The sequence below is a fragment of the Carassius carassius genome, chromosome 9 (assembly GCF_963082965.1).
Source record: "Carassius carassius chromosome 9, fCarCar2.1, whole genome shotgun sequence".
In the NCBI taxonomy this organism is placed as follows: domain Eukaryota; kingdom Metazoa; phylum Chordata; class Actinopteri; order Cypriniformes; family Cyprinidae; genus Carassius; species Carassius carassius.
In genome coordinates this window covers 25,576,436-25,600,997 of record NC_081763.1, presented here as the reverse complement: position 1 = coordinate 25,600,997, position 24,562 = coordinate 25,576,436, and the positions used below count along the sequence as shown (strand labels likewise).

General features: G+C 39.9%; 1 protein-coding gene across 3 annotated transcripts; it reads left to right on the top strand.

The window, feature by feature from the left end:
- The first annotated feature begins 2,268 nt into the window (after positions 1-2,268).
- On the top strand, positions 2,269-24,314 carry usp31 (ubiquitin specific peptidase 31). 3 transcript variants are annotated; one of them, XM_059558598.1, is made up of 17 exons: positions 2,269-4,048; positions 5,447-5,584; positions 7,209-7,303; positions 7,389-7,481; positions 13,131-13,266; positions 13,541-13,688; positions 15,857-16,031; positions 16,708-16,819; positions 16,926-17,020; positions 17,380-17,457; positions 18,740-18,869; positions 19,591-19,710; positions 19,943-20,168; positions 20,281-20,439; positions 21,317-21,469; positions 21,654-21,686; positions 21,771-24,314. In XM_059558598.1, exons 1-17 carry the CDS (start codon positions 3,521-3,523, stop codon positions 23,246-23,248), a joined length of 3,897 nt encoding a protein of 1,298 aa, XP_059414581.1. In that variant the 5' UTR covers positions 2,269-3,520; the 3' UTR covers positions 23,249-24,314. The 3 variants fall into 3 exon arrangements, with proteins under 3 accessions (XP_059414581.1, XP_059414580.1, XP_059414582.1); XM_059558597.1 differs by having other exon boundaries at positions 21,648-21,686; XM_059558599.1 differs by lacking the exon at positions 21,654-21,686 and having other exon boundaries at positions 2,270-4,048.
- Positions 24,315-24,562: the final 248 nt, after the last annotated feature.

Sequence of the window (24,562 nt, the reverse complement as noted above, 5' to 3'; positions counted from 1 at the left end):
TGAAGTGCTGGATTTATTGCCTCCTTGCTGAATAAAAATATTAATTTATAATTTGATACAAAACCTAAACTGTATAATGTTATGAGGATATTTATACACACACACACACACAAATTCTTGAATCTATTCACTTTCCAAAGAAAAAGAGCTAAAATGAGCTAAACATATGTTTTGATTTGATTTTATAATTTTGTTTTAATAATATAATCCCACCATGCATCATAACGACAATGCCAAATTCAGTAAATTGAAACTTTATTGAAACAATTGAAACTATTTCCCCCCCTGTAAAAAATTCCAAAAAACACCTTGCACCTCTTGTGGCCCCCTGGGGGTTCCAGAACCTTTTAAAAATGGTAATAAAAAAACACTACCCACAATGTGCAACGTTAAATCTCTCTTACAAATGCGTAACAAACTTTAACATTGCAAGCTTTTAACATTACTTTGTCCCGAACTGATTCTAGTTTCTCTTGAACAAACGTGTGTTTTTGACTGCAAAAAACATTCTGCTCATGCACATACAGGGAGCTTTGTGCAGGTGCACTTGTGCAATTTCCCATGACATTTCAACATGCTGCGACACGCTTTTCTGCCTTGTGTCTTTGCCTAACGGGGTGCATACTCTGTTCATTAGTGTGGCAATGCCCTGTCCCTCCGATGAGTTACTGCACTTTGACTCTTAGCAACAAGCCAGCCAATCCTTCTATACAACCTGCTCCAAGCTCAGATTTCTATTGGCCAAAACATCAGAAGAGATAGATTTATTAGGGAGCAGCACAACAGCTAAGCATTATTAAAGAGAATTTGCCCAAACAGGACAGCCCTGTTGCATCTCAGCCTGTTTCAAAGCCATTTATGTAAGAAAAACAGTGCTTTTGTAGGCAGAGAAAGCTTTCAAAGAGATTGTTTTCCCTCGTGAGATAGCATTCTGAATGTGCTGACATAACATTATACGTCTTTTTCATGAAAAGGTAGAAAAGGTGATAAATGACTTGCCTTTGAAATAAAGGAGTCATTTTCTGCTTCTGACCTCAGATGACGTATATCACGCAGTGCTTTGAGAATCCACAGAATTATCACAATCCACAGGGGGAAAAAAAGCTATGAAGATATAAATGAAGTCATTAAAGGTCATGCATTTTTAATATGTGTCCTATATTGAGCACCCCAGCTATTCTTTATTACATGCAGAAGAGAACAGTTCTGTGTGTAGATGGAGTGTTATGCAGATGGATGGGCTACAGGGGAAGAGCAGAGAGCTTTCTGCCAGACAGAGATGCTGCTCTCATGTTACACCAGACCATAGTCAAACGACCTTGAATGTGTAACAACTGTGGTGGCAGGCCAAACCAATGCCTGATGGTTCACATTCAGTACTCTTCTACATGTACTTGTACTAAAAATTCCATAAATAAATATACAGACACCCCTTAAAAAATTATTTTCTATACCCACTGTATATATATAAATAACATACAAAAATAGGGTCTTATTGAACAAAAGCATAATGCATTAGTATGAATAGCATCCAGTACCCTTTTATTGATAAATAAATAAACAAATACAAAAATTTCTCCACAAATACTGGCTATGCAAAACCACTAAGTAGGCCACTTCCCAAAGCATAAAAGTCAGTTGGGTTAAAATCCTGTTTGACAAGATTTTCTAATTAATCTAAAACAGGTTTCTTTGCCATGACCGCCTCAGAATCACTTTCCTCTCACATCCTGGATACCGTGCACTGCTGAACATCTAATGTCTTTTCACAGTTTTCTCCACTGTCTTTTTTTTTTTTTTTTCAAATAGTCTTTGAGAGAAATTGTATTTAATGTTAAATCTTTCTCTCAAAGTTTATTTATAATGGCCCTCCTCAGAACGGATTATTTTTAAAACAGCCGAAAGCCTTTAGTTATGTCACGATTGCTAGCCAGTTGCAGTTTTTCGCCCACAATATTAATAAAAAAAAAAATAAAGATAATGCTAAATAGCTGTCCAATAAAATATGAGTCAAAGGGCCACGTTTCTAGTTCGATGAAGTGCTCCTTGGGGCTGTGAAGGTACAAAACCGCTTAGTAAACTGTTTTAAAACTCTTTTATGTTATTGCCGTGCCCTACTCAGTACTTCACAGCTCGAAATCAAAGTATTATGACTCGCTAAAGGTTCAGGACACCACTAATCTACGAACACTACAGTAGCTGCTAGGAACGGACTGCTGCTGGGCTGTGACGTCACATCGCACCGCCGCCCTCGCTGTTGCCAGGTCCGCGGTTTCCCCGCATGGATTGGGTTACTTTAACACTGTTGCCGGAGATGAAACCGTAGACTGTATAAACGAAGCCAATAACGTGATATTTAACCCACGGAAGGCGAATTTTACCAAGGGAACCCGCCAAAAATGTGTATTTTGCTCCCGGAGTAGCAATTGGGCAGGTTTTATTGTAAAAACCTGGCAACGCCCGCCCTGCAGTGTCAGTGATTTTAGAAAAGCGCTCGAGAACGAGACGGCCTACAGACACAAGAAGACCACCATCGAAATCCACCAGACACCTTACGACTGGCCGGCCGAGGAGCAAACCGCCGAGTCAATGAGAACACGCGGAAACGTATGGGATTCGTGATGCACGCCGAACTCTCGCTCGGTCGCGCACATCTGCTGCTGTAGCATCGGGCTCGCGCGGGATATAGCGGTCTGTGCCTGCCGACTGTTGGATGTGAGATCCGAATAGACAAACTGAAGTATCTCGCCTGCGCGTCCAGTCTGAGCGCGTATGCATAATATTTAGCGGTCGGAGCGGAGCGTGATTGCCTGGGTGGAGTTGCAGTGCATCGCACAATTATGCGTGAAGAATCGGCTAGCGCACTAGCATCGCGAGCTAAGCACTGTCCCGTATTATGACAGTGATCTGTATGCCTACAGCGTTTGATCACGCGCGGCACTCTAGCGCATTTGACTTTGATGCGGGTGCTGGACACGATCTCCGGTAGAAATCCACTTTTGGCCGTGATTTAATTGACATGGCAAACGGTTAGCCCGGGCAGGCCTAGCTAGCCACTGTGTTAGCTAGAAGAAATCACTTCACCGGATTAGACAGCATGCAAACCCTAACGGTTTGTTTTTCGCGAGAGGGGCCAGTGAGCGTATAATATACAGTGTGTTATAGATGCGGAGCGTGTAGATGGCGGACAAACAGCTGCTAGTTAGTTAATAACAGGCTGTAAGGTTACTGCCAACTTGACATAACAGGTTTTGATATCTGAAAAAGTGGCAGGCGTGCGCATTTCACAATGCATTTTCTCAAGGCAAGTTCAGGTTGTGTCACTGAAGCAAACGCTTGGATAATAGAGGCACTGCCCCCGGCTAGCTAGCTCTCCGTGACTTTTGCGAAGGGAACATGCAAGATCTTGAGTCGATTTTATGCTCTAAATAAGCAGCCAGCGTTTGCACTCGTTTAGCCTCGACTGGCAATTGTAGCTAGATTCTCGCTGGGAAGAGGGGATGACCTAAACACTCCAAACATGTCCAGCAAAGCTTCGGGTAAAGAGAAGAAGTCCGGCTTCAGCAAGAAGCTGTTCCGCCGGGGCTCGGTGCGCTCCGTGGGGAGCTTCATGAACAGAGTCCTGAAGACCCTCTCCACGCTCTCTCATTTCGGCTCGGAGCTGCACGCGCCCGAGGGCGACAAGGACGATGGGGGATTCACAACCTTAAAGAACGAAGGCAAGGGGTCCGTCGCGTCGGACGACAGTGACTGCGGGGGGTTTCTTCCCGGGGACAAGATCCCCGGAGTGGCCGGTTTGAAAAACCACGGCAATACGTGTTTCATGAACGCTATTCTGCAGTGCCTGAGCAACACGGAGCTGTTCGCCGAGTATCTGGCGCTGGAGCAGTACCGAGGTGACCAGACGGACGACGAGAAACCTAAGACGAACGGGGTCGTGCAGAGGAAGGGCGGTCAAGACGGAGGAGAGGTGACCGAGCAGCTGTCGGGACTGGTCCGAGCCCTGTGGACCTTTGAGTACACGCCGCAGCACAGCCGAGACTTCAAAGTAAGTTCACGCGGAGGGGTCTCGTGACGTCGCGGGCACGCCTGGGAATATTTTACCTGTCTTTAATGTCTCTCTACCTGAGAAATTCCACCCAAGATGTAAAAAATAAAACCACAATCGACATATAATTGCCCTATCTTTAACACTGTATCATCAGGTTATTTTCTCCAGATGTTTTGGGAATGTCCAATTGTTTTTAACCTATGGACTGTGAATTCTGTTTTATCCTTTTTACTACAAATTGATTACACTTCCAATCCAGGTTTATGTCTTCTCAGGGACGATTCTAATTCCTGTATAAATTCCTTTAAGAACCATTCAATGCACCCGTCTCTGTGACAGCTAGGCATGTCGACTCTTCGGAGTCGGATCTTTTCAGTGAATCATTTTAACAGCTTCATGAATTTCGTTCACGAGTTGGAATGAATCAGTTCGAGCTGATTCAATTAACTGATTCGGTTATGTCACTTTATCAACTCGCCAAGATATATTAACGGGAAATTACTGGTTTTGAGTTTTGAATATCTTCTTGGATTCATATTGGAAATAAGTAATTTGTGGAAGCGTCTCGAGCACACAAACAATAACATTTTGTTAGTTACTAGTCAGCTTTAAGATATGATAAGATGTTTTTTTCGTTTTATATATTTTATACATCAGGCTTTTGTGGCACATATAGTATTATATAATATGAAGCTCATACTTAAGAAAAAAAAATCATAATTTTGAGCCTCAAACAAATTGTTGCAGATGTTGTTATTCATATGGCCAAAAAGTAAGATAGAACTTTATCAATCTTGTAAATCAGTGAGATGTAAATAACACAATAGCAAACTACTTGCATAACAGGTATCACTATATTTCTCCCAGTAAGGATTAGTTTTATGACCAGATCTCTGTAGTATGATCAAAGTGTTGGGGAGAAATATAATGTAATGCAAAGCAATTATGACAGAGAAATGTAGAAATAAACATTACTCAAAAGCCTGATCATATGTGATACTCAAAATTTAATGATTTTTCTTATGGACAATTAAGTAAACCTAAGTTTCTTCTCTCAAGTAAATTTTCATCTTGAATATAGTTACTCATAACTTTTAAAGGCCTTTTTTCTTGCTTGAATAAGTTTGTAGGATTATGAAATGACAGTAGGCATGTAGTAGATTATGTAGGTTTAGGTTATTCAGCAAAATATTCACCATGTTGATAATTTAAGACCTTAGTGAATCATGTATCTAATATGATATGCTTTATATGGTTAAAAGCACATTCAAGTAAATCCTTAAAAAGCACAGTTGTCAACACTTAGATGTTTTCTATATCTGATCTTGCGTATGTAGATTAGAAACATTTATGTTTAAATACTTGGACTAATACTCTGTGTGTGTGTTGTGGTAGAATGCTGTGGCCAAGAGTGCCCTGCAGTACCGGGGAAATGCCCAACATGATGCCCAGGAGTTCCTTCTCTGGCTGCTCGACCGTGTCCATGAAGACCTCAATCATCTTGTACACCCTAACATCAGAGCCTCTATAAAGGTATGGCTGATTTCTTAGTGAACTGACTAAGTTGGGTTTAATGACCGAATGTTTTGCTGATGCATGGCTGTTTGGTCTAAGGATGCCATACAGTACGTTCATCTCTTTATTTCAGATGAACTAGAAGACTGTTAACCACTCTAGCGGTTTACATAGTTTTTTTATTTTCTTATTTTAACAGCAGCTCCATAAAAGCTTGGGATTTCAATCATTTAAATAGCAGAACAGGAGAAGAGCCAAACGTGGCTTGATTTATAGAGCCATTCAGGCCTGGAATGGCATCTAGGAGTCTCACATCAGACATCAGTCTGACAAAGAGCAGGACACATGTTTAGGAAACTTAAATTCTCCCCTATATCAAATGCATGGGATGTTAAATCGCATCCTATGGCCTGTTCGGAAGAGGGCTCGTTGGGTTTCTTTTTATAGGCTGTGGTGTCTAGATCAGGGTCAGCCCCTTGGGTCAGCATGCTCTCATGAGGTCATTCAGCTTGTCCGATTGATTTAGTTGTACGTTGTGGCTTCCTGGAGTGTGTGCCAAGAAGCACCATGCTGACTGACAGCACTGCTCTGAAGAGCCAGATGCTTAGATGGATTCTTAAACTTATAGAAGAACACCAGTCTCTCAAATTATTAATCACTTACAGTGTCTTGGCATAATATAGGGCTTTTATTTATTGACTCAAGCTCTACCCTTACGGTGCAGCATAATCATATAAACCTTTACTCTGCCTTCTGACAGCAGCTCTTCTGTGCGCTTGGATTGTGTACTATTGTTTTTAGATTTTTTTTCCCTCACTTAGGCTGAATTTATTTGATCAAATACAGTAAAAGCATTAATATTGTGAAATATTATAATTTAAAATAACTTTTTTTTTCTATTTGAATATAATTTAAAATGTAATTTATTTTTGTGATGCTAAGCTGAATTTTCACCTACTTGTGATTTTCTAATGATCCTGGAGACACTGATTGGCATGCTCAGGTGTGTTTGATTAGGGTTAGAACTAAACTCTGCAGGAAAGTGGATCTCGTGGGCCAGATTTGAGGATCCCTGATATAGGCTGATTTGCAGCTCAAAAACATTTCTTATTATTATCATTTTTGAAAACAGTTGTGCTGATGAATATTTTTGCGGAAACCGTTATACACTTTTCAGAATTAATATAAATTTAAAAGAACAACATTTATTTAAAAACGGAGATCTTTTCATCTCCATTACAAATATCTTTACTGTCAATTTTGAGCAATTTAATGCATCCTTGCTGAGTAAGAATTAATTTCTTAGTAAAATAAAAATAATTCTGACCCCAAACTTTTGAATGGTAGTCTGAAGTTTGTATTTTGTAACTGTTCAGCAAAAATATTAATTGTAAAATATATATGTTCTGTAATATTTGGAGAGTTTATTTTGACATACCCCTTGTGAAGATCATGTGCGCCCCTGCTTTACGTACTTGAACCTTATCTGCCTGTACATGACACATTGGTGTGGTAAGTGTTTGTTATGTGATATGCAAATCTGTCATGCATATTTAATAGTTGACCTTCAGCTGGGTTGTCTTGAGTTACTGACAATAGTGTTGTTAAATAGCACCTAACATTCTCTTGTTTGTCACCATAGCCTCCTATCGAGGAAGATGATGGAGCGTTAGAGGGACCTTCACCACCTCTTTCCGCTGGCTCGTTTGTCCAAGAGCTGTTTCAAGCTCAGTACAGGTAATGATCACTGATGTCTGTCTGTCAGCTGTATTAAATGTTTGTCTGAGTTGAAATTGCTCACTGTGTCCTCTATTGATTCCAGATCGTCACTTACCTGTCCGCACTGTCAGAAACAGAGCAACACTTTTGATCCTTTTCTTTGCATCTCCCTCCCAATTCCATTACCTCACACACGGTAAGTACTGATGTCAGAGAGACCGCCATTTCATTTAATTTCTGTGTGTTTTGATCTGGTGGTGTAGACATAAAGACAGATTGATCAACTGTCATGTCTGTATTAATAATGTGACTGATTATCAGGGGTTGGATGAATATGAAGAAATATGCTCGGTCACCTCTGCTGAGTTTAGATGAAGTGTTCGATTTCCAGGTTCGTTTGGATTTCATGACTGTTGGAATAATGTTGTTAATTTAGTCTGCTATGGACTTTCACCTTATGTTCATATACAAATGTAGGCTTTTTTTTTTAACTCATCAACTTCGGTCCTAGAGGGCCACTGTCCTGCAGAGTTTAGCTGCCTATAGCTTTCTAGTAGTCCAGAAGACACTGATTAGCATGTTCAGGTGACTGTTTGCTGCTCAAGAAACATTTCTTATTATTAATGTTGAACACATTTGTTCTGCTTAATATTTTTATTTAAAATGGAAATCTTTTGCATTACATTACATGCATTATAAAGTTATTTTAATGCAACCAATCTAATGCATCCTGGCTGAATAAAATAATTAATTTCTTCAAAAAAGAAATACCTTACAGACCCGATACCTTTGAACAGTCATGTACTCATTCTTTGAGTATGATGTTTTTGAGATTTTGTTCTTGTTTAAAGAAATTGTGGACTAAATACAATTGAGATCTTGATACAATTGAAAATATTGAGAGCATAATATCATGTTGATTATCAAAGAAAATAATTTCTGAACAAAGGTAAACAAACAAACAAACCAAAGGTTATGTACAGTCGTGGCCAAAAGTTTTGAGAATTTCATAAAAATATTGGAAATTGGAAAAGTTGCTGCTTAAGTTTTTATAATAGCAATTTGCATATACTCCAGAATGTTATGAAGTGTGATCAGATGAATTGCATAGTCCTTCTTTGCCATGAAAATTAACTTAATCCCCAAAAAACCTTTCCACTGCATTTCATTGCTGTCATTAAAGGACCTTCTGAGATCATTTCAGTAATCGTCTTGTTAACTCAGGTGAGAATGTTGACGAGCACAAGGCTGGAGATCATTATGTCAGGCTGATTGGGTTAGAATGGCAGACTTGACATGTTAAAAGGAGGGTGATGCTTGAAATCATTGTTCTTCCATTGTTAACCATGGTGACCTGCAAAGAAACGTGTGCAGCCATCTTTGCGTTGCTTAAAAATGGCTTCACAGGCAAGGATATTGTGGCTACTAAGATTGCACCTAAATCAACAATTTATCATCAAGAACTTCAAGGAAAGAGGTTCAATTTTTGTAAAGAAGGCTTCAGGGCGTCCAAGAAAGTCCAGCAAGCACCAGGATCGTCTCCTAAAGAGGATTCAGCTGCGGGATCGGAGAGCCACCAGTGCAGAGCTTGCTCAGGAATGGCAGCAGGCAGGTGTGAGCGCATCTGCACGCACAGTGAGGCGAAGACTTTTGGAAGATGGCCTGGTGTCAAGAAGGGCAGCAAAGAAGCCACTTCTCTCCAAAAAAAACATCAGGGACAGATTGATCTTCTGCAGAAAGTATAGTGAATGGACTGCTGAGGACTGGGGCAAAGTCATATTCTCCGATGAAGCCCCATTCTGATTGTTTGGGGCATCTGGAAAAAGGCTTGTCCGGAGAAGAAAAGGTGAGCGCTACCATCAGTCCTGTGTCATGCCAACATTAAAGCATCCTGACACCAATCATGTGTGGGGTTGCTTCTCATCCAAGGGAGTGGGCTCACTCACAATTCTGCCCAAAAACACAGCCATGAATAAAGAATGGTACCAAAACACCCTCCAACAGCAACTTCTTCCAACAATCCAACAACAGTTTGGTGAAGAACAATGCATTTTCCAGCACGATGGAGCACCGTGCCGTAAGGCAAAAGTGATAACTAAGTGGCCCTGGGACCAGAATGTTGAAATTTTGGGTCCATGGCCTGGAAACTCCCCAGATCTGAATCCCATTGAGAACTTATGGTCAATCCTCAAGAGGCGGGTGGACAAACAAAAACCCACTAATTCTGACAAACTCCAAGAAGTGATTATGAAAGAATGGGTTGGTATCAGTCAGGATTTGGCCCAGAAGTTGATTGAGAGCATGCCCAGTCGAATTGCAGAGGTCCTGAAAAAGAAGGGCCAACACTGCAAATACTGACTCTTTGCATAAATGTCATGTAATTGTCGATAAAAGCCTTTGAAACGAATGAAGTGCTTGTAATTATATTTCGGTACATCACAGAAACAACTGAAACAAATATCTAAAAGCAGTTTAGCAGCAAACTTTTTGAAAACTAATATTTATGTAATTCTCAAAACTTTTGGCCACGACTTTACAGTAATACTGTTTGGTTCTGCTTCACCCCTGAAGTGCTCTGATGCTATTTTTAAGAGGCCAGTGTAGTGGTTGATCAAGAAGGGCACTTGGTTTAATCCAGAGGCAGTTTTAAGATTCTGAATCTATTAGTAAACATTTATGTTTAAAGAAGCCGTGCTATTAGAAGACAGACAGTGATTTGCAGCACACCTGCCACTCATAGTACAGCAGAGATGATGAACTACTAAATAATAGTCCCTGGGAGAGAAGAATAGCTGGGCAGGTTTCACTTCCACATCATTATTGAGTAAAACCCTTTTGGTGCCTTCATTTCATCCCTAATCCACAAAGTTCTACATCACAGAGAGGAATCGGGGGTGTTTTAACCCATCCACCCATTGTGGGTTTCTGCACTGTCGGCATCTCTAAGCTCTGAAAAAACATAAGTGCAGAGAGAGACTAGATTTGGAGCTCATGCTCTGCCAGCATGAAGAATGACCGATCCGAAGAAGAGGAAATTTCGTCTGGAGGTTCAGCGATGTGCGACTTAAGCGATAATTGCCCTGGTCATCACAGTCTGTGGGAGTAGATTTCATTTGCCCCCTCCTTAATTTTGTTTATCCATGCTTAGCAAGTGCTGTTATCTCTGCATATTATTTCATAGGTCATTTATTCCCTACACTTCCCTGATATGCCACTTCACATGGGCAGATATTGATGAGGAGTTGTTGATTTAGTTAGCTTTCGCCTTCTGGGGCCACTGCACACAGCTTTTCCTCTTTAGAGATGAGTTTGCTTCCTAATGCGTTTAGAGATGTGATCAAGCATCATTAAAGCAATTCCAAATGCTTTTATTCCTTATAGGCTTCTGAATGTAATACAAGGACCTTAAGTAATGTTTTACATTTGTATCAGCTCTAATTTCAATTTTTTTAATTTTTATTAAGTTTAATTATTTTATCCACACCTGAATTACAGAAGATGTTTTTGCGCATGAATGTAGTTCTATTAGCATTAGTCTTTAAAGGGATAGTTCAACCAAAAATTTAAATTGGCATCGTGTATTCACCTTCATGTCATTCCAAATGCATACGACTTTCATCTGTGGAACACAAATGAAGATATTTTTATTGCAACCTTCATTGAAATATCTGTTCTACCAAAATGTTCAAACCTCAATGAGACCATAAAGACATTGTAAACAAATAAATAAATGCATTTCTGAAAAGTCCCCAACCACTTTATACAATAAACAGATTTCATTTAGGCTTTTATTGACATATAAACATTGATCAATGTATATACTTAAGAGCACATCATATGTGGTAAACAAGAGCTCAAAAGTTATCTTGTGTCAAGATAGTACAATTGAATTTGATTGAACCATCTACAACCCGAATTCCGGAAAAGTTGGGACGTTTTTTAAATTTTAATAAAATGAAAACTAAAGGAATTTCAAATCACATGAGCCAATATTTTATTCACAATAGAACATAGATAACATAGCAAATGTTTAAACTGAGAAATTTTACACTTTTATCCACTTAATTAGCTCATTTAAAATTTAATGCCTGCTACAGGTCTCAAAAAAGTTGGCACGGGGGCAACAAATGGCTAAAAAAGCAAGCAGTTTTGAAAAGATTCAGCTGGGAAAACATCTAGTGATTAATTAAGTTAATTGATATCAGGTCTGTAACATGATTAGCTATAAAAGCTTTGTCTTAGAGAAGCAGAGTCTCTCAGAAGTAAAGATGGGCAGAGGCTCTCCAATCTGTGAAAGACTGCGTAAAAAAATTGTGGAAAACTTTAAAAACAATGTTCCTCAACGTCAAATTGCAAAGGCTTTGCAAATCTCATCATCTACAGTGCATAACATCATCAAAAGATTCAGAGAAACTGGAGAAATCTCTGTGCGTAAGGGACAAGGCCGGAGACCTTTATTGGATGCCCGTGGTCTTCGGGCTCTCAGACGACACTGCATCACTCATCGGCATGATTGTGTCAATGACATTACTAAATGGGCCCAGGAATATTTTCAGAAACCACTGTCGGTAAACACAATCTGCCGTGCCATCAGCAGATGCCAACTAAAGCTCTATCATGCAAAAAGGAAGCCATATGTGAACATGGTCCAGAAGCACCGTCGTGTCCTGTGGGCCAAGGCTCATTTAAAATGGACTATTTCAAAGTGGAATAGTGTTTTATGGTCAGACGAGTCCAAATTTGACATTCTTGTTGGAAATCACGGATGCTGTGTCCTCCGGGCTAAAGAGGAGGGAGACCTTCCAGCATGTTATCAGCGTTCAGTTCAAAAGCCAGCATCTCTGATGGTATGGGGGTGCATAAGTGCATACGGTATGGGCAGCTTGCATGTTTTGGAAGGCTCTGTGAATGCTGAAAGGTATATAAAGGTTTTAGAGCAACATATGCTTCCCTCCAAACAACGTCTATTTCAGGGAAGGCCTTGTTTATTTCAGCAGGACAAAACCACATACTGCAGCTATAACAACAGCGTGGCTTCGTCGTAGAAGAGTCCGGGTGCTAACCTGGCCTGCCTGCAGTCCAGATCTTTCACCTATAGAGAACATTTGGCGCATCATTAAACGAAAAATACATCAAAGACGACCACGAACTCTTCAGCAGCTGGAAATCTATATAAGGCAAGAATGGGACCAAATTTCAACAGCAAAACTCCAGCAACTCATAGCCTCAATGCCCAGACGTCTTCAAATTGTTTTGAAAAGAAAAGGAGATGCTACAACATGGTAAACATGCCCCATCCCAACTATTTTGAGACCTGTAGCAGAAATCAAAATTGAAATGAGCTCATTTTGTGCATAAAATTGTAAACTTTCTCAGTTTAAACATTTGCTATGTTATCTATGTTCTATTGTGAATAAAATATTGGCTCATGTGATTTGAAAGTCTTTTAGTTTTCATTTTATTAAAATTTAAAAAACGTCCCAACTTTTCCGGAATTCGGGTTGTAATTCATATGGATTAGTTTTGCAATGTCTTGTTATGATGGAATGAACTTTCAGTAGAGGGACAGATTTGTTTTGATGATGAACAAAATTCTTTTGGAACAACATGAGGATGTGCAAATGATGACAGAATTTTCATTTCGGGGGGGGGGATGGACCCTTAGAGTTAACTTTCAGGTAGTAATGTGAACTAATGGTTCAAAAATCTATGTTAGCAATTACAAGTCTGTAGGTTTGCATGTGGTGATGCATTAACTTTCATTATTAGCACTTGTTTGCTCCAGGGCGACTGTCTCTCTGAAGTTGCTTTGGATTAAATAGTTGTATTACTTGCCATCCCACAGGCCTCTGTATGTGACCGTGGTTTATCAAGGCAAGTACTCTCACTGCATGAGGATCGGTGTGGCTGTACCACTCAACAGCACTGTGTCCAGACTGAGAGAGGCCGTATCACGTGAGACCAAGATCCCACCAGACCAGGTGCAGATTCTACAGGGTTTTTCTTGCACAGTACTGCGATGTTGTTTTCATCAAATTCCAATCTTTGTATAAAGATCTTTTTCTGTTTTCCTGAATACAACATTGATTCTCTGCTAATACTGAAGTGTGGACACTAAGGGTTGATTGCTGTTTGTATGTTCGTCTTCCCACATGATGTCATCAACCAAAGCCGTTTCATGTTTGTTTGCCTTGTTTTACCGAGATGTTAAGTGTAAACCACTTCTGACCATCCGTCTCTCTTATGTCTGTGCAGTTTGTCCTGACTGAAATGTATTACGACGGTTTCCACCGCTCCTTTTGTGACGATGACGACGATCTTGATATCATTCAAGAAAGTGACTCAGTCTTTGCTTTTGAAACTCCTGAGACTTTTAGATTAGAAAACATTCGCTCTAAAAGAGGTACTCTTTCATGCATTGCACTTTGGTTATAGCTCAAAGTATGCATCAGTTTTGATGTGAACGCTTAGCGCACAGCCAAATACTTCTGCTTTCATAGTATTCTCCATTTGATAACATGCAAACACAGATGGTCGAATTGACACGTGTGCACTAGAAAGTTCGATTTTTGTTCAGTGTTTGGTATGTGCCATTTCGCTCAAAAATTTGACCAATAAAAATATTTGTTCTTGTTCAAACTTGTTACAGGTATCTCTTTACTTGCTCATCAATGTAGGCGTCTGTTGTTGTTACATCTCCAGTAGTTTGTTGTTTTTTCAGTTCAGTTTCTTTTTCGACTGTTAAACCATGGGCCGGGCCAGTGTTGCCCCCTTTTGGAGCAATTAATTAGTGCAAAAAAAAAAAATAATTCAAGTCGCCTGTGTACAGAGTACGTGCAGTTAGAAAAATCAGGCTGTGACAGCATTTATGCAACTGTATGCAAAACCCTGGCGTACATGTAAAAACCGAAGTATACTTTGGGCTTAAGAAAAACAATGTTTATCAAGTGATACTAATTATAAGCAATAATTTATCGAAAAATAGCTAAAGATAGTCATTTGTCTTTGAAAACATACAGGTGCATCTCAAATTAGAATGTTGTGGAAAAGTTCATTTATTTCAGTAATTCAACTAAATTTGTGAATCTCGTGTATTAAATAAATTCAATGCACACAGACTGAAGTAGTTTAAGTCTTTGGTTCTTTTAATCATGATGATTTAATTATTAGTTAATTAATAGTTAATTTTGGCTCACATTTAACAAAAACCCACCAATTCAATCTGAACAAATTATAATACTTCATAAAACCAATAAAAAAAAAAAATTGTGAATTGTTGGCCTTCTGGAAAGTATGTTCATTTACTGTACATGTACTCAATACTTGGTAGGAGCTCCTTTTGCTTTAATTACTGCCTCAGTTCGGCGTGGCATGGAGGTGATCAGTTTGTGGCACTGCTGAGGTGGTATGGAAGCCCAGGTTTCTTTGACAGTGGCTTTCAGCTCATCTGCATTTTTTGGTGTCTTGATTTTCATTTTCCTCTTGACAATAACCTATAGATTCTCTGTGGGGTTCAGGTCTGATGAGTTTGCTGGCCAGTCAAGCACACCAACACCACGGTCATTTAACCAACTTTTGATGCTTTTGGCAGTGTGGGCAAGTGCCAAATCCTGCTGGAAAATTAAATCAGCAATTTCAAAAAGCTGGTCAGCAGAAGGAAGCATGAAATGCTCAAACATTTCTTGGTAAATGGGTGCAGTGACTTTGGTTTTCAAAAAACACAATGGACCAACACAAACAGATGACATTGCACCCCAAATCATCACAGACTGTGAAAACTTAACTCTGGACTTCAAGCTACTTGGGCTATGAGCTTATCCACCCTTCCTCCAAACCTTAGGACATTGGTTTCCAAATGAAATGCAAAACTTGCTCTCATCTGAAAAGAGGACTTTGGACCACCATTCCTTGTGAAGTTCACTCAAATTCTTGAATTGTTTTTGCTTGACAATCCTCACAAGGCTGTGGTTCTCTCGGTTATGCATCTTTTTTTCTCCACACTTTTTCCTTCCACTCAACTTTTTGTTAACATGCTTGGCTACAGCACTCATTTTTACAGCCAGCTTCTTTTTCAATGAATGTCTGTGGCTTACCCTCCTTGCGAGGAGTGTCAATGATTGTCTTCTGGACAACTGTCAGATCAGCAGTCTTCCCCATGATTGTGTAGCCTAGGGAACCAAACTGAGAGACCATTTTCAAGGCTCAGGAAACCTTTGCAGGTGTTTTGAGTTGATTATCTGATTGGCATGTCACCATATTCTAATTTGTTGAGATTATGAATTGAGATTACGATTGTGAATTGGTGGGTTTTAGTTAAATGTGAGCCAAAATCATCACAATTAAAAGAACCGAAGACTTAAACTACTTTAATACATGTTTCACAATTTGTGTTGAATTACTGAAATGAACTTTTCCACGACATTCTAATTTGAGATGCACCTGTAGAAACTAAACCTATCTTTTATTAGGAGCATAATAAAAGTAGATTGGAGAGTATGAAATGAATCTTGATACTATTTGTTAATTTTTGTTGTTTTTAGTGATGCAAGTAACATTTTTAACCATTTCCAGGGAGCCTCCTTGCTAATCTGAATCAGAACAATGTGAAATACGGAGTGGAGACAAACCGGACGCCGTCTTTCATGCAGGGAGCAATGAATCCAGTATCTCCTAACAAAAACACTGGATGTGAGAAAATGATTCTGCTGATTTGTAACAGAGCCTGCACTGGCCATCAGGGACGGAGGTAAAATTATTGTCTTTCCGACATGCTAACACAAGAGTTATTTTTGACTCAATGGCTGCATCCGAAAACTGAAAAATGCTGCCTTCGGAGGACGCATTCCAAGGTAGGAAGGCATCAAGGCACGTCCGAATTCAAAGTTAGCTTCACTTCCTGTCTCCTGAGATGCCTTCATCTGGCCGGTTTTTGAAGGCAGCATAGATGTATCCTTCGCTGCCTTTGATATCCCACAATCCTGTGCGTTCCATTCCGTGAGAGTTAAGACAAAAAATAAAGATGGCGTCTGAAAGTTGCAGTTGGGGGTCATTTTGTGTGTAAATGTATGTTTCTGATCAACGTTTTTCACTTTTTATGCCATTTCTAGCGAGAAATTAATATTGCAGTAATGAAATATACACCTAGTTATCACCAAAGCTCTCTATATTTTGCTGTAGATCATTAAACCATTACGCTGCTTCAGAAGCCTGTCCGAAATCAGTTTCATGAGGTGCCTTCGTGCAAAAACGCTGCCTGCAAAGTCATTGCCTGATTAGACAGCAAGACAGCAAGTCACCTGCCTAAGTTTTCGGATGCAGCCAATGTCTTGCATGGAGAAAATGTTATCTCGTTGTACACAAAATAAAAGACAGTAATGTAGCACAAAGTGGAAAATCAATCCAGTACTTTTTGTTTTTTGCAGGTTCGGTCTTCCATTTGTACTATATCTAGAGCGCACTGTGACATGGGATGTGTTACAGAAAGAAATTCTGGAGAAAATGCGTCACCTACTAAGGCCAGGGGTTTACATTCAGGTCAGTGAAACCTCTACTTGAAATGCATCTTTTTTTTTTTTCCTCATGTCAGTACGATTATGACTTCTTTTCTTGCACTTGTAATAAAGAGGATTGGTTATTTTAGGTTGGACCCTTTAGCTTGCGTGTGGTTGGAGTGGTTGGAATCACATATCTGTTGCCACAGGATGAGCAGCCACTATGTCACCCCACTGTGGAAAGGTTTGTAATGCATGACCACTGTGTTCCGAGCATATTGTGTGAACTTACATTTCAGGTGTCCTACTGGCAGATTTAGACATGTATATTGTTAGTGCACATAGACCGTTCTTCCACAGGCAAGCAAATAGTCTGTTATTACAGCAGGATTATTAACTACACAGACCTCCAAAGTCTTTTATATTATGCTAGATGAATTAATGAGTGTAGATGAAAAGTTTATCTGATTCTGATCATTGAATTTAACAAATGTAATCAAACAAAATACAACAATGCTTGATTCTTCATTTTGTTCTGTTAAGCTCCAAAAATAAAAGTTATTTTCTTGGCAAACTTGTCTTTCCTTAATTTTTCCTTATTAGAGCATATAAATCCTGTGGGCCAGGAGGACCTCCTCATGTTAAGATTGTAGTGGAGTGGGACAAAGAAACCAAGGAATAGTAAGTAAAACTAAGCCACAATTAATAACTTGTCTATAGTTTTTGTTTTGATTTGGTTTGGTTTTGGTAGTGGGCCCAAAATAACATTTAGACAATTAAACCACACTTAAAAATCGCTGAACATCATTGCATTAGATCAGAGTCTTCCAAATTGGGAATTTTATTTGTTTATTTTTATTCAACCATTATTTACCCAGGTGAGCACGTTGAGAACAGTTTCTCATTTGCAACGGTGACATGGCCAAGATAAAAGCGTTGAGGTACAGAGAACATAAAATTACACATGTAATTACAAGACAAAGAAGTACACAATAAAAAATAATAACACAAGAAAACAATGTGCAGGTCATCAGATCAAACAGTTAGGAATTTGTACAAATAGTGCAACAGATGTCAATATATGAAGGTAGATGTTTGGTAATAAAATAAAAAATAGGGTCTATGCTGAAATAGGCTGAGATATCTCACTGGAGTGTGCGTGGACAAAAACAATAAACAAAAAAAACACACTTTATGCACAGACGCATCTTGGATATATTTGAATTAAAAACCCCTGGGGGTTTGCGAGGGAACTGCAGGGAGTTAATGAGTAGTTGAAACGCTAATAACAAGATAATTAAATTAAATGATTAAAAACAAAATTAAAATGAATACTTTTTTAATAGTAAAAATTATAAAATAAAAAGTTATTTTTTTAAATGCTTATTTAGAAAGATTTTTTTTTTCTTGTCATGTGACCATTAACTGTGAACATGCAAGTGTATTGTTAAATTATGGAAATATTATACTAAAATCTCAGGGGGGTATTTTGATTTTAGGTCAAATGGGTTCAGCTGAAAGAAAAGTTTGGGAACCCCTGCATTAAAAATAAAAAAGGCTTTTACCCCTGCATTAAAAAATAAAATAAATAAATAAAGGCTTTTAGATTGCTACTTGGTTTACTTGTTTGTTTATGAAATAAGCTTTGTATATATAATATAATAATATTATAAAATAAATCTGTAGGTGAATGTATAAATTTCAATAAAATTCAATACATAAATTTCAGAACTAGAAATTTCAGTGAAGCTAGAAAAGAAGGGTAATTTAAATTATTTTATATTAAAGTTCGACACTTTAAGCGTCAAAGGAGTTTCTTGACCACATGTGTGCATGTATTAAATATTCTCTGGCAGACTGTTAGAGAGAATACCTTGCAGATATATATTTAAAAAAAAAATGGGGGTTCACAGACATGCTTGATTGGTCTGGTTGTTTCCAGTGTATGTTCTGATTTCCACAGCTTGTTTGGACACACTGAGGAAGAGTACATCCCTGATGCTGAGAGTGTGTATCTGCACAGAGAGCAGCACCATCAGCCGCAGGCCTGCACCCTCGCTCAGTGCTTCCAGCTCTACACCAAAGAGGAGCAGGTAAAAGTCTGGCAGAATAGTTTTATCCACTTAAAGGATTCATTTATCCAAAAGAGAAAACTGTCATGTACTCACTTTCATGTCTTTCCAAACCTGTATGACTGACTGACTTTTGTTGAAACCCATAAAATAATAAAAATTAAAGGTGATCATGGCTGTCAAACAAGATTTTCAGTGAATAACGGCTTAAAATTCTGTCTCTTGCTCGCACAATATGCAGTTTATGTTTTTCTGCCATCTTTGGAGCTTGACAGCCCCCATCCACTTTCATTGTATGGAAATGAACAGCTCAGACATTTATCCTCCTGTTTTCATAAATAAAAGAAATCCATACAGGTTTTGAATGACATGACAGTGAGTAAATGATGATAGAACTTTGATTGTTTTGGTAAGCTATCCTTTTAAAAGAGCCCTCACACTCCTTTAATTTCTTTAATTTCCACTTTTCCAGAGCTGCCTTTGTGGGCACATATGCCAAGGTTATTTCTGCTGTCAGTGCTGTTTTAAAATTGCTAGTTTTTTTGCAAACACATCTTTAACTCTGGAATAGGTCCACACATCGTATAAATATACACTGTGGTTAGCCAGAGCCGACTTCGGCCATCAAAGGAAGGGTTTGGAACTGGCTGTACTTTAAGGAAAACTAAGAAACAGACAGATTTGTAAATGCAAAATCTCTCTGACTGATGTTGTTTATGTCTGCTTCCTCTATGCCTTCCAGCTGGCCCCAGATGATGCCTGGCGCTGCCCACATTGCAGGCAACTGCAACAGGGGCGGATCAAACTCAGCCTGTGGACCCTGCCGGATGTTCTCATACTGCACCTCAAGAGGTTTAGACAGGTGCTGTTCTAATCAAATCACATCAACTGCTCAAATGGTGCTATTAGCAAGTAGTGCAAATATGTGTTAGATTGGCCTGTGGTGAAAGTTTGGCGCCCACTCCGGGGAGGATCCTTTGACTGTTTTGAAGGTCTACCTGGAGAGCTATGTATTCACAGTTTTTTTGGATAAAAGTGTTTAATGTGTGTAAATGACTGCATGCTTACTAATGTGTGCACCTCGTGTCTTCAAGGAAGGAGACAGGCGGGTTAAGATGCAAAACATGGTGCGATTTCCTTTGATTGGCATGGATATGGCTCCTCATGTGGTGAAGAGAAGCCAGAGCAGCTGGAGCTTACCCTCCCACTGGTCACCATGGAGACGACCTTACGGACTTGGTCGTAACCCAGACGACTACCTTTATGACCTCTATGCTGTGTGTAACCATCATGGCAACATGCACAGAGGGCATTACACGGGTAACACCTTAGCGCACTAAGAGCTTGGATTTACTTCAAAATGTTATTACCTTCTTGATTGGTGGATTTGATATTTCAGTCCTTTCAGTCCCTGTGTTTTAACTCCTAACAGCATACTGTAAGAACTCCATTGATGGGCAGTGGTATTGCTTTGATGACAGTGAGGTTCAGCCTGTAGCTGACGAGGATGTCTGTCAGCAAACTGCATACATTCTGTTCTATCAAAGGAGGACAACTATTCCCTCGTGGTCGGCAAACAGCTCTGTTGCAGGTGACTCTTGTTCCTCATTGAGTTTTGGGTTGACACAGTTTGTGGACTCATTTGTCTTGTTCATTTGAAAGTCTTGTGAAGGGTCTGGCATGTGAACCAATTGACCCTCTTTTTCCAGCCCAGTGAAGCTGCTTCATATTAGTGTGACACTCTTTGACGAGACTTTTGTAGAGCCCATTTCCGTTCTGGAGAGTAAAAAAAAAACAGAATAAAACGAGTTTGATGGACTGTCTAGACATATCTTGCATCGAAGGGCCTCCAGGTCATTTATGGACATCAAGCTAGGAAAAATGGGATCTTAAGTTATGAGCACATTACAAATAATTCACCCAAAAATGAAATTTTCTAATTTTTCTTTCCACACTATGGAACCAAAATATTACATTATGAGGCTGATTTTAATCTTATCCCCCCCCTCCCCCAAACCAGTTAAGTCCCTGTCCTGCAGCCAATTTAAAAGATTTCAGTGGTCATGTCAATCACCGTTCTGATTAATCCAGTGAGAAATGTAAAGTTTTAACTTTACTTCACAGAGGACTATGTGATGTAGTTGCCCAGTGAAATCAGCTAAATTTGTTTGGGGAACAAAAAGTCATGTGTTTTGTGCTTTGGATAAAAGCATCTCCTAAATGACTAAATGTAAATATCAACATCTTCATATTGAACAACCCTGGTGATCAACATTGTTTAGTCTATAAATTAACGAATCCGTATATGAGGAATACTGTATCAAAAAAGCACTTTTAATACTAAGGGACAAAGAGTGGACAGAAAATGTAATGTTTTTTTTTTTTTTTTTTGTGAACACTTCTGCAACAGTGCAGAACATGGTCATATAAATGAAGATCCTTATTTTAGTTTTGTGTAATTGTCTCAGGCTCGACCAGCTCATCTTTATGTGAACACTGGGTTAACCGGCTTCAGGGCAGCAGGCCGCCCAGCCTGGCCTCCGGAGCCTCCTCAAGACGCACATCCCTGATCTCTTTGGCAGAGTCAGTGGAGTTTCCCGGTGATCGCAGTGAAGATGATGGTGAGGAGCTTAGTATGCCTCTAACATGGATACTCATCTTTCTGATGTCTAATATGTAAATCTTTAGAAGTTAAGTAGTACCATATTTTGCCCTCATCTTTCTTGTGTCCTCTTATTCTGTGTGTTGTGCCAGTGTTTTACACTTGCCTTTCTTTATTATGTCTTCTCTCTCTTGTAGCTTTAGCGCTTACTAACACAGGATCTCCCGCCTTGCTCAGTTAAGACAAAACTGCATGCCAATGCTTTTTTCATTCAGACAAGTGTCAGCACATTAGTTTAAATTTCTCTTCTATGTATTAAGGAGGATTTTCAACGCGGCCCTTCGTGAGGAGCATCCAGCAGCAGAGCTTGTCCTCCAGATCGTCGGTTACCAGCCCTCTGGCTTTCAGTGAAAACGGGATGAAACCTTCCTGGTCCTTGTCACAGAAACTACAAATGAGATCCAACTCGCCCTCACGATTCTCTTTGGACTCGCGCTCCTCCCCTCCTCTCGAGAGGATAGGAGAAGCTTGTGATGACAAAGTGTCCATGTCTTGCTTCGGCAGCTACAGCAGACATGAGCGTCAGCCCAGCAGTAAGGCCCCGCTGGCCATGATGGAGGGTAACGGTAGTGATGACGGCAGTGGGAAATGGATCCTAGACGAGGCCTATTGCAGAGCTCCCACACCGTCCGACCGGAAGAGCTCTAAAGGTGAGCCCATCGACAACAACAACCAAATTAATGCTGTGGACCAGAATGCTCTTGGAGCACTCTCCAAAGAGCAGAAGCATAAGAGCTCCGTGTCGGAGAAGAAAACTGAAGGATCCGCCAGCAAGAAGAGCTCCACCAAGACCAAGGGAGACCAAGAGAAGCCCTCGAAAAAGCGCCAGAGCACCTGTTCTGTAACCAAGTCTCCATCCTCCCAATTGTCTTCCAGTCCTCAAGCGAAGGGCACCAAAGCGACCAATCTAAAAGAGAAGAGCAATTCTCCCAAAAGTACGAAGGGTACACCTTCAGGAACGCCCTCCAAAAGGAAAGAGTCTTTGCAGGCACAGGAGTGTCCAGAGTCTGGAGACACAAAGGGGAAACTGTCCCTTACTTCCACACCCCAGTCCTCTGCCTCTCCCTCGCCCACAACAAAAAAGAGCTCCTCAGTGGCTGAGAGGAACTCTGTGTCTGGCAAGAAGAAGCTGGTGGAAAGAGGCTCCAGTAAGGACTTGGCGCACGCCAGTCCCCTGGCAGAGAGGTCTAAAGTCAGTGCCACTCCTCCGCGAACATCCCAACCTAAAACTGCCGAGGCAAGGCGGCCAGTGAGAAGCTCTAGCAGTAGTTCCTCAATCACCAGCCTGCGTTCCCCAAGCGTCTCCTCGAGAGACCTCCGCCGCAGCAGCAAATCCGAGGACAAGGGACTCTCTTTTTTCAAGAGTGCACTTCGGCAGAAAGAGACTCGCCGGTCGGCCGATCTGGGCAAGACCACGATTCTCGCCAAGAAGGCTGTCGAGAGGACTGCCAAGTCCAGCAGCCAGTGCAGACTCGATGCTGACGGGGGCGAAGGCTCGGGAAACTCTTCCCAGCAGGTCTCTCCGGAGCCACGCTCCTGCAGGGCTGCCACCGATGAGAAAGAGTCCTTGAAGACCTCCACCCCTAACAAACACTCTCTCTTACCAGTAGGCAAGTCCAAGTCTTCCAATTCTGAGGCTAGCCTTCAGTCTCCCATCAATGGGAAGAGACATCTCGAAAGGATCTCATCCTCTAAAAAACTTTCTTCCAGCATGCAATCCTCTGCACGGCCAACATAGACGCCTCAATGAAATTTAAAAAGCATTTCCATTATTTTCTGTAATGCAGCTATTTTTTGACGTGCCTAAGAAGAATATAAAGTATATAGTATATACCTGTATTTTACTTTTCTCAAAGAAAATATGTAAATTATCAGAAAGCGCCTTTCTATCCTGCCATGGAGCCAAATCATTGCCTCTGGCAAGGTATGGTAAATGAATCTACTACTGTTCACGACTCTAAATAGGAATGTTTTAACTTAGCACTTTGTATATATTTTTTCTCCCTGGAATAATGCTTAGATGGTATGGATATGTACAATACTTTTTAACTTGGTACCGTTCCTTTTTATTTGGACAAGTCACTTATAATGAAATTAGATTTTTGCGATATTCCTTGGAGTACTGTACCAATTCACTCCATACCTACACTTGGTGCTATTTACAGTCCAGTGTTCCCCTGGCACTGATACAGTATGAGATTGAGTTACATCATGAAACCTGACCGAATTTGCGACTGTAGACTTAATGGGGTTCAGCAGAGAACAATCTCTTTGGTACTTCTCAAAGCCTGCTCTCCTACCCCAACTTTTGTTTTCTACTCGTGAACAGTTACAAGTGTCCCACTAGCATAACTGCCCTCAGAAATATGCGCAACAATGCCAACTGCAGACCTAGCTGAATTGTTGCTGTATGAATGTGATCTTTCAAATGGTAAATAAGTGGAGGACAATCTTTAAACTCACTCTATTTAATTTATTCCAGCAAAACGCTGTGTGATCTCCTTATCTGGATATTAATGGAGGCAGTGTAAGCCCTGCATGAATTTTTGTATATTTTTGTTTTTATAATGACAGTTTGATAATACTAATAACAGCCACATAATCATACTTGAACCATTTCATGCCCGCCAAATCCAATTCCAACATATATGAACGGTTTTCGTTTGACTTTCTTCGAGCTGGGGATTAACCCTTGTGCGTTTTTATCTCCCATATTTATCTGTGGACAACCAGTGCAATAGTTTTCAACACTTTAGGAGAACGGATATGGCCTTCTGTATTTGGGGAACATGTTGAACTTAGTGTTGCTGTTTAGTGGTGGGAAAAAAACAAAAAAAAACATCTCATCAGTGCAATTTGAAATTATTTTCAGGACTGTAATGGCTCACCACAATAATGGATTCATTTAAAAAAAAAAAAAAAAAAAAAAAAAAAAATATATATATATATATATATATATTTTTTTTTTTTTTTTTTTTGTTCTGCAGAAAGGCCTTTTACGTGCTTGTCAACACCATGGAGTTCACATAAATATATTTTCATTCTTTCTCAA

What these genes read in the sequence shown, in the direction of transcription:
- usp31 (XM_059558597.1), top strand. Translation starts at nt 3,521, where the DNA reads ATGTCCAGCAAAGCTTCGGGTAAAGAGAAGAAGTCCGGCTTCAGCAAG. An exon ending in AGCACAGCCGAGACTTCAAA is followed by an intron (nt 4,049 to 5,446) that starts GTAAGTTCACGC and finishes GTGTTGTGGTAG; the next exon opens with AATGCTGTGGCCAAGAGTGC. An exon ending in GGCAAACAGCTCTGTTGCAG is followed by an intron (nt 20,440 to 21,316) that starts GTGACTCTTGTT and finishes TAATTGTCTCAG; the next exon opens with GCTCGACCAGCTCATCTTTA.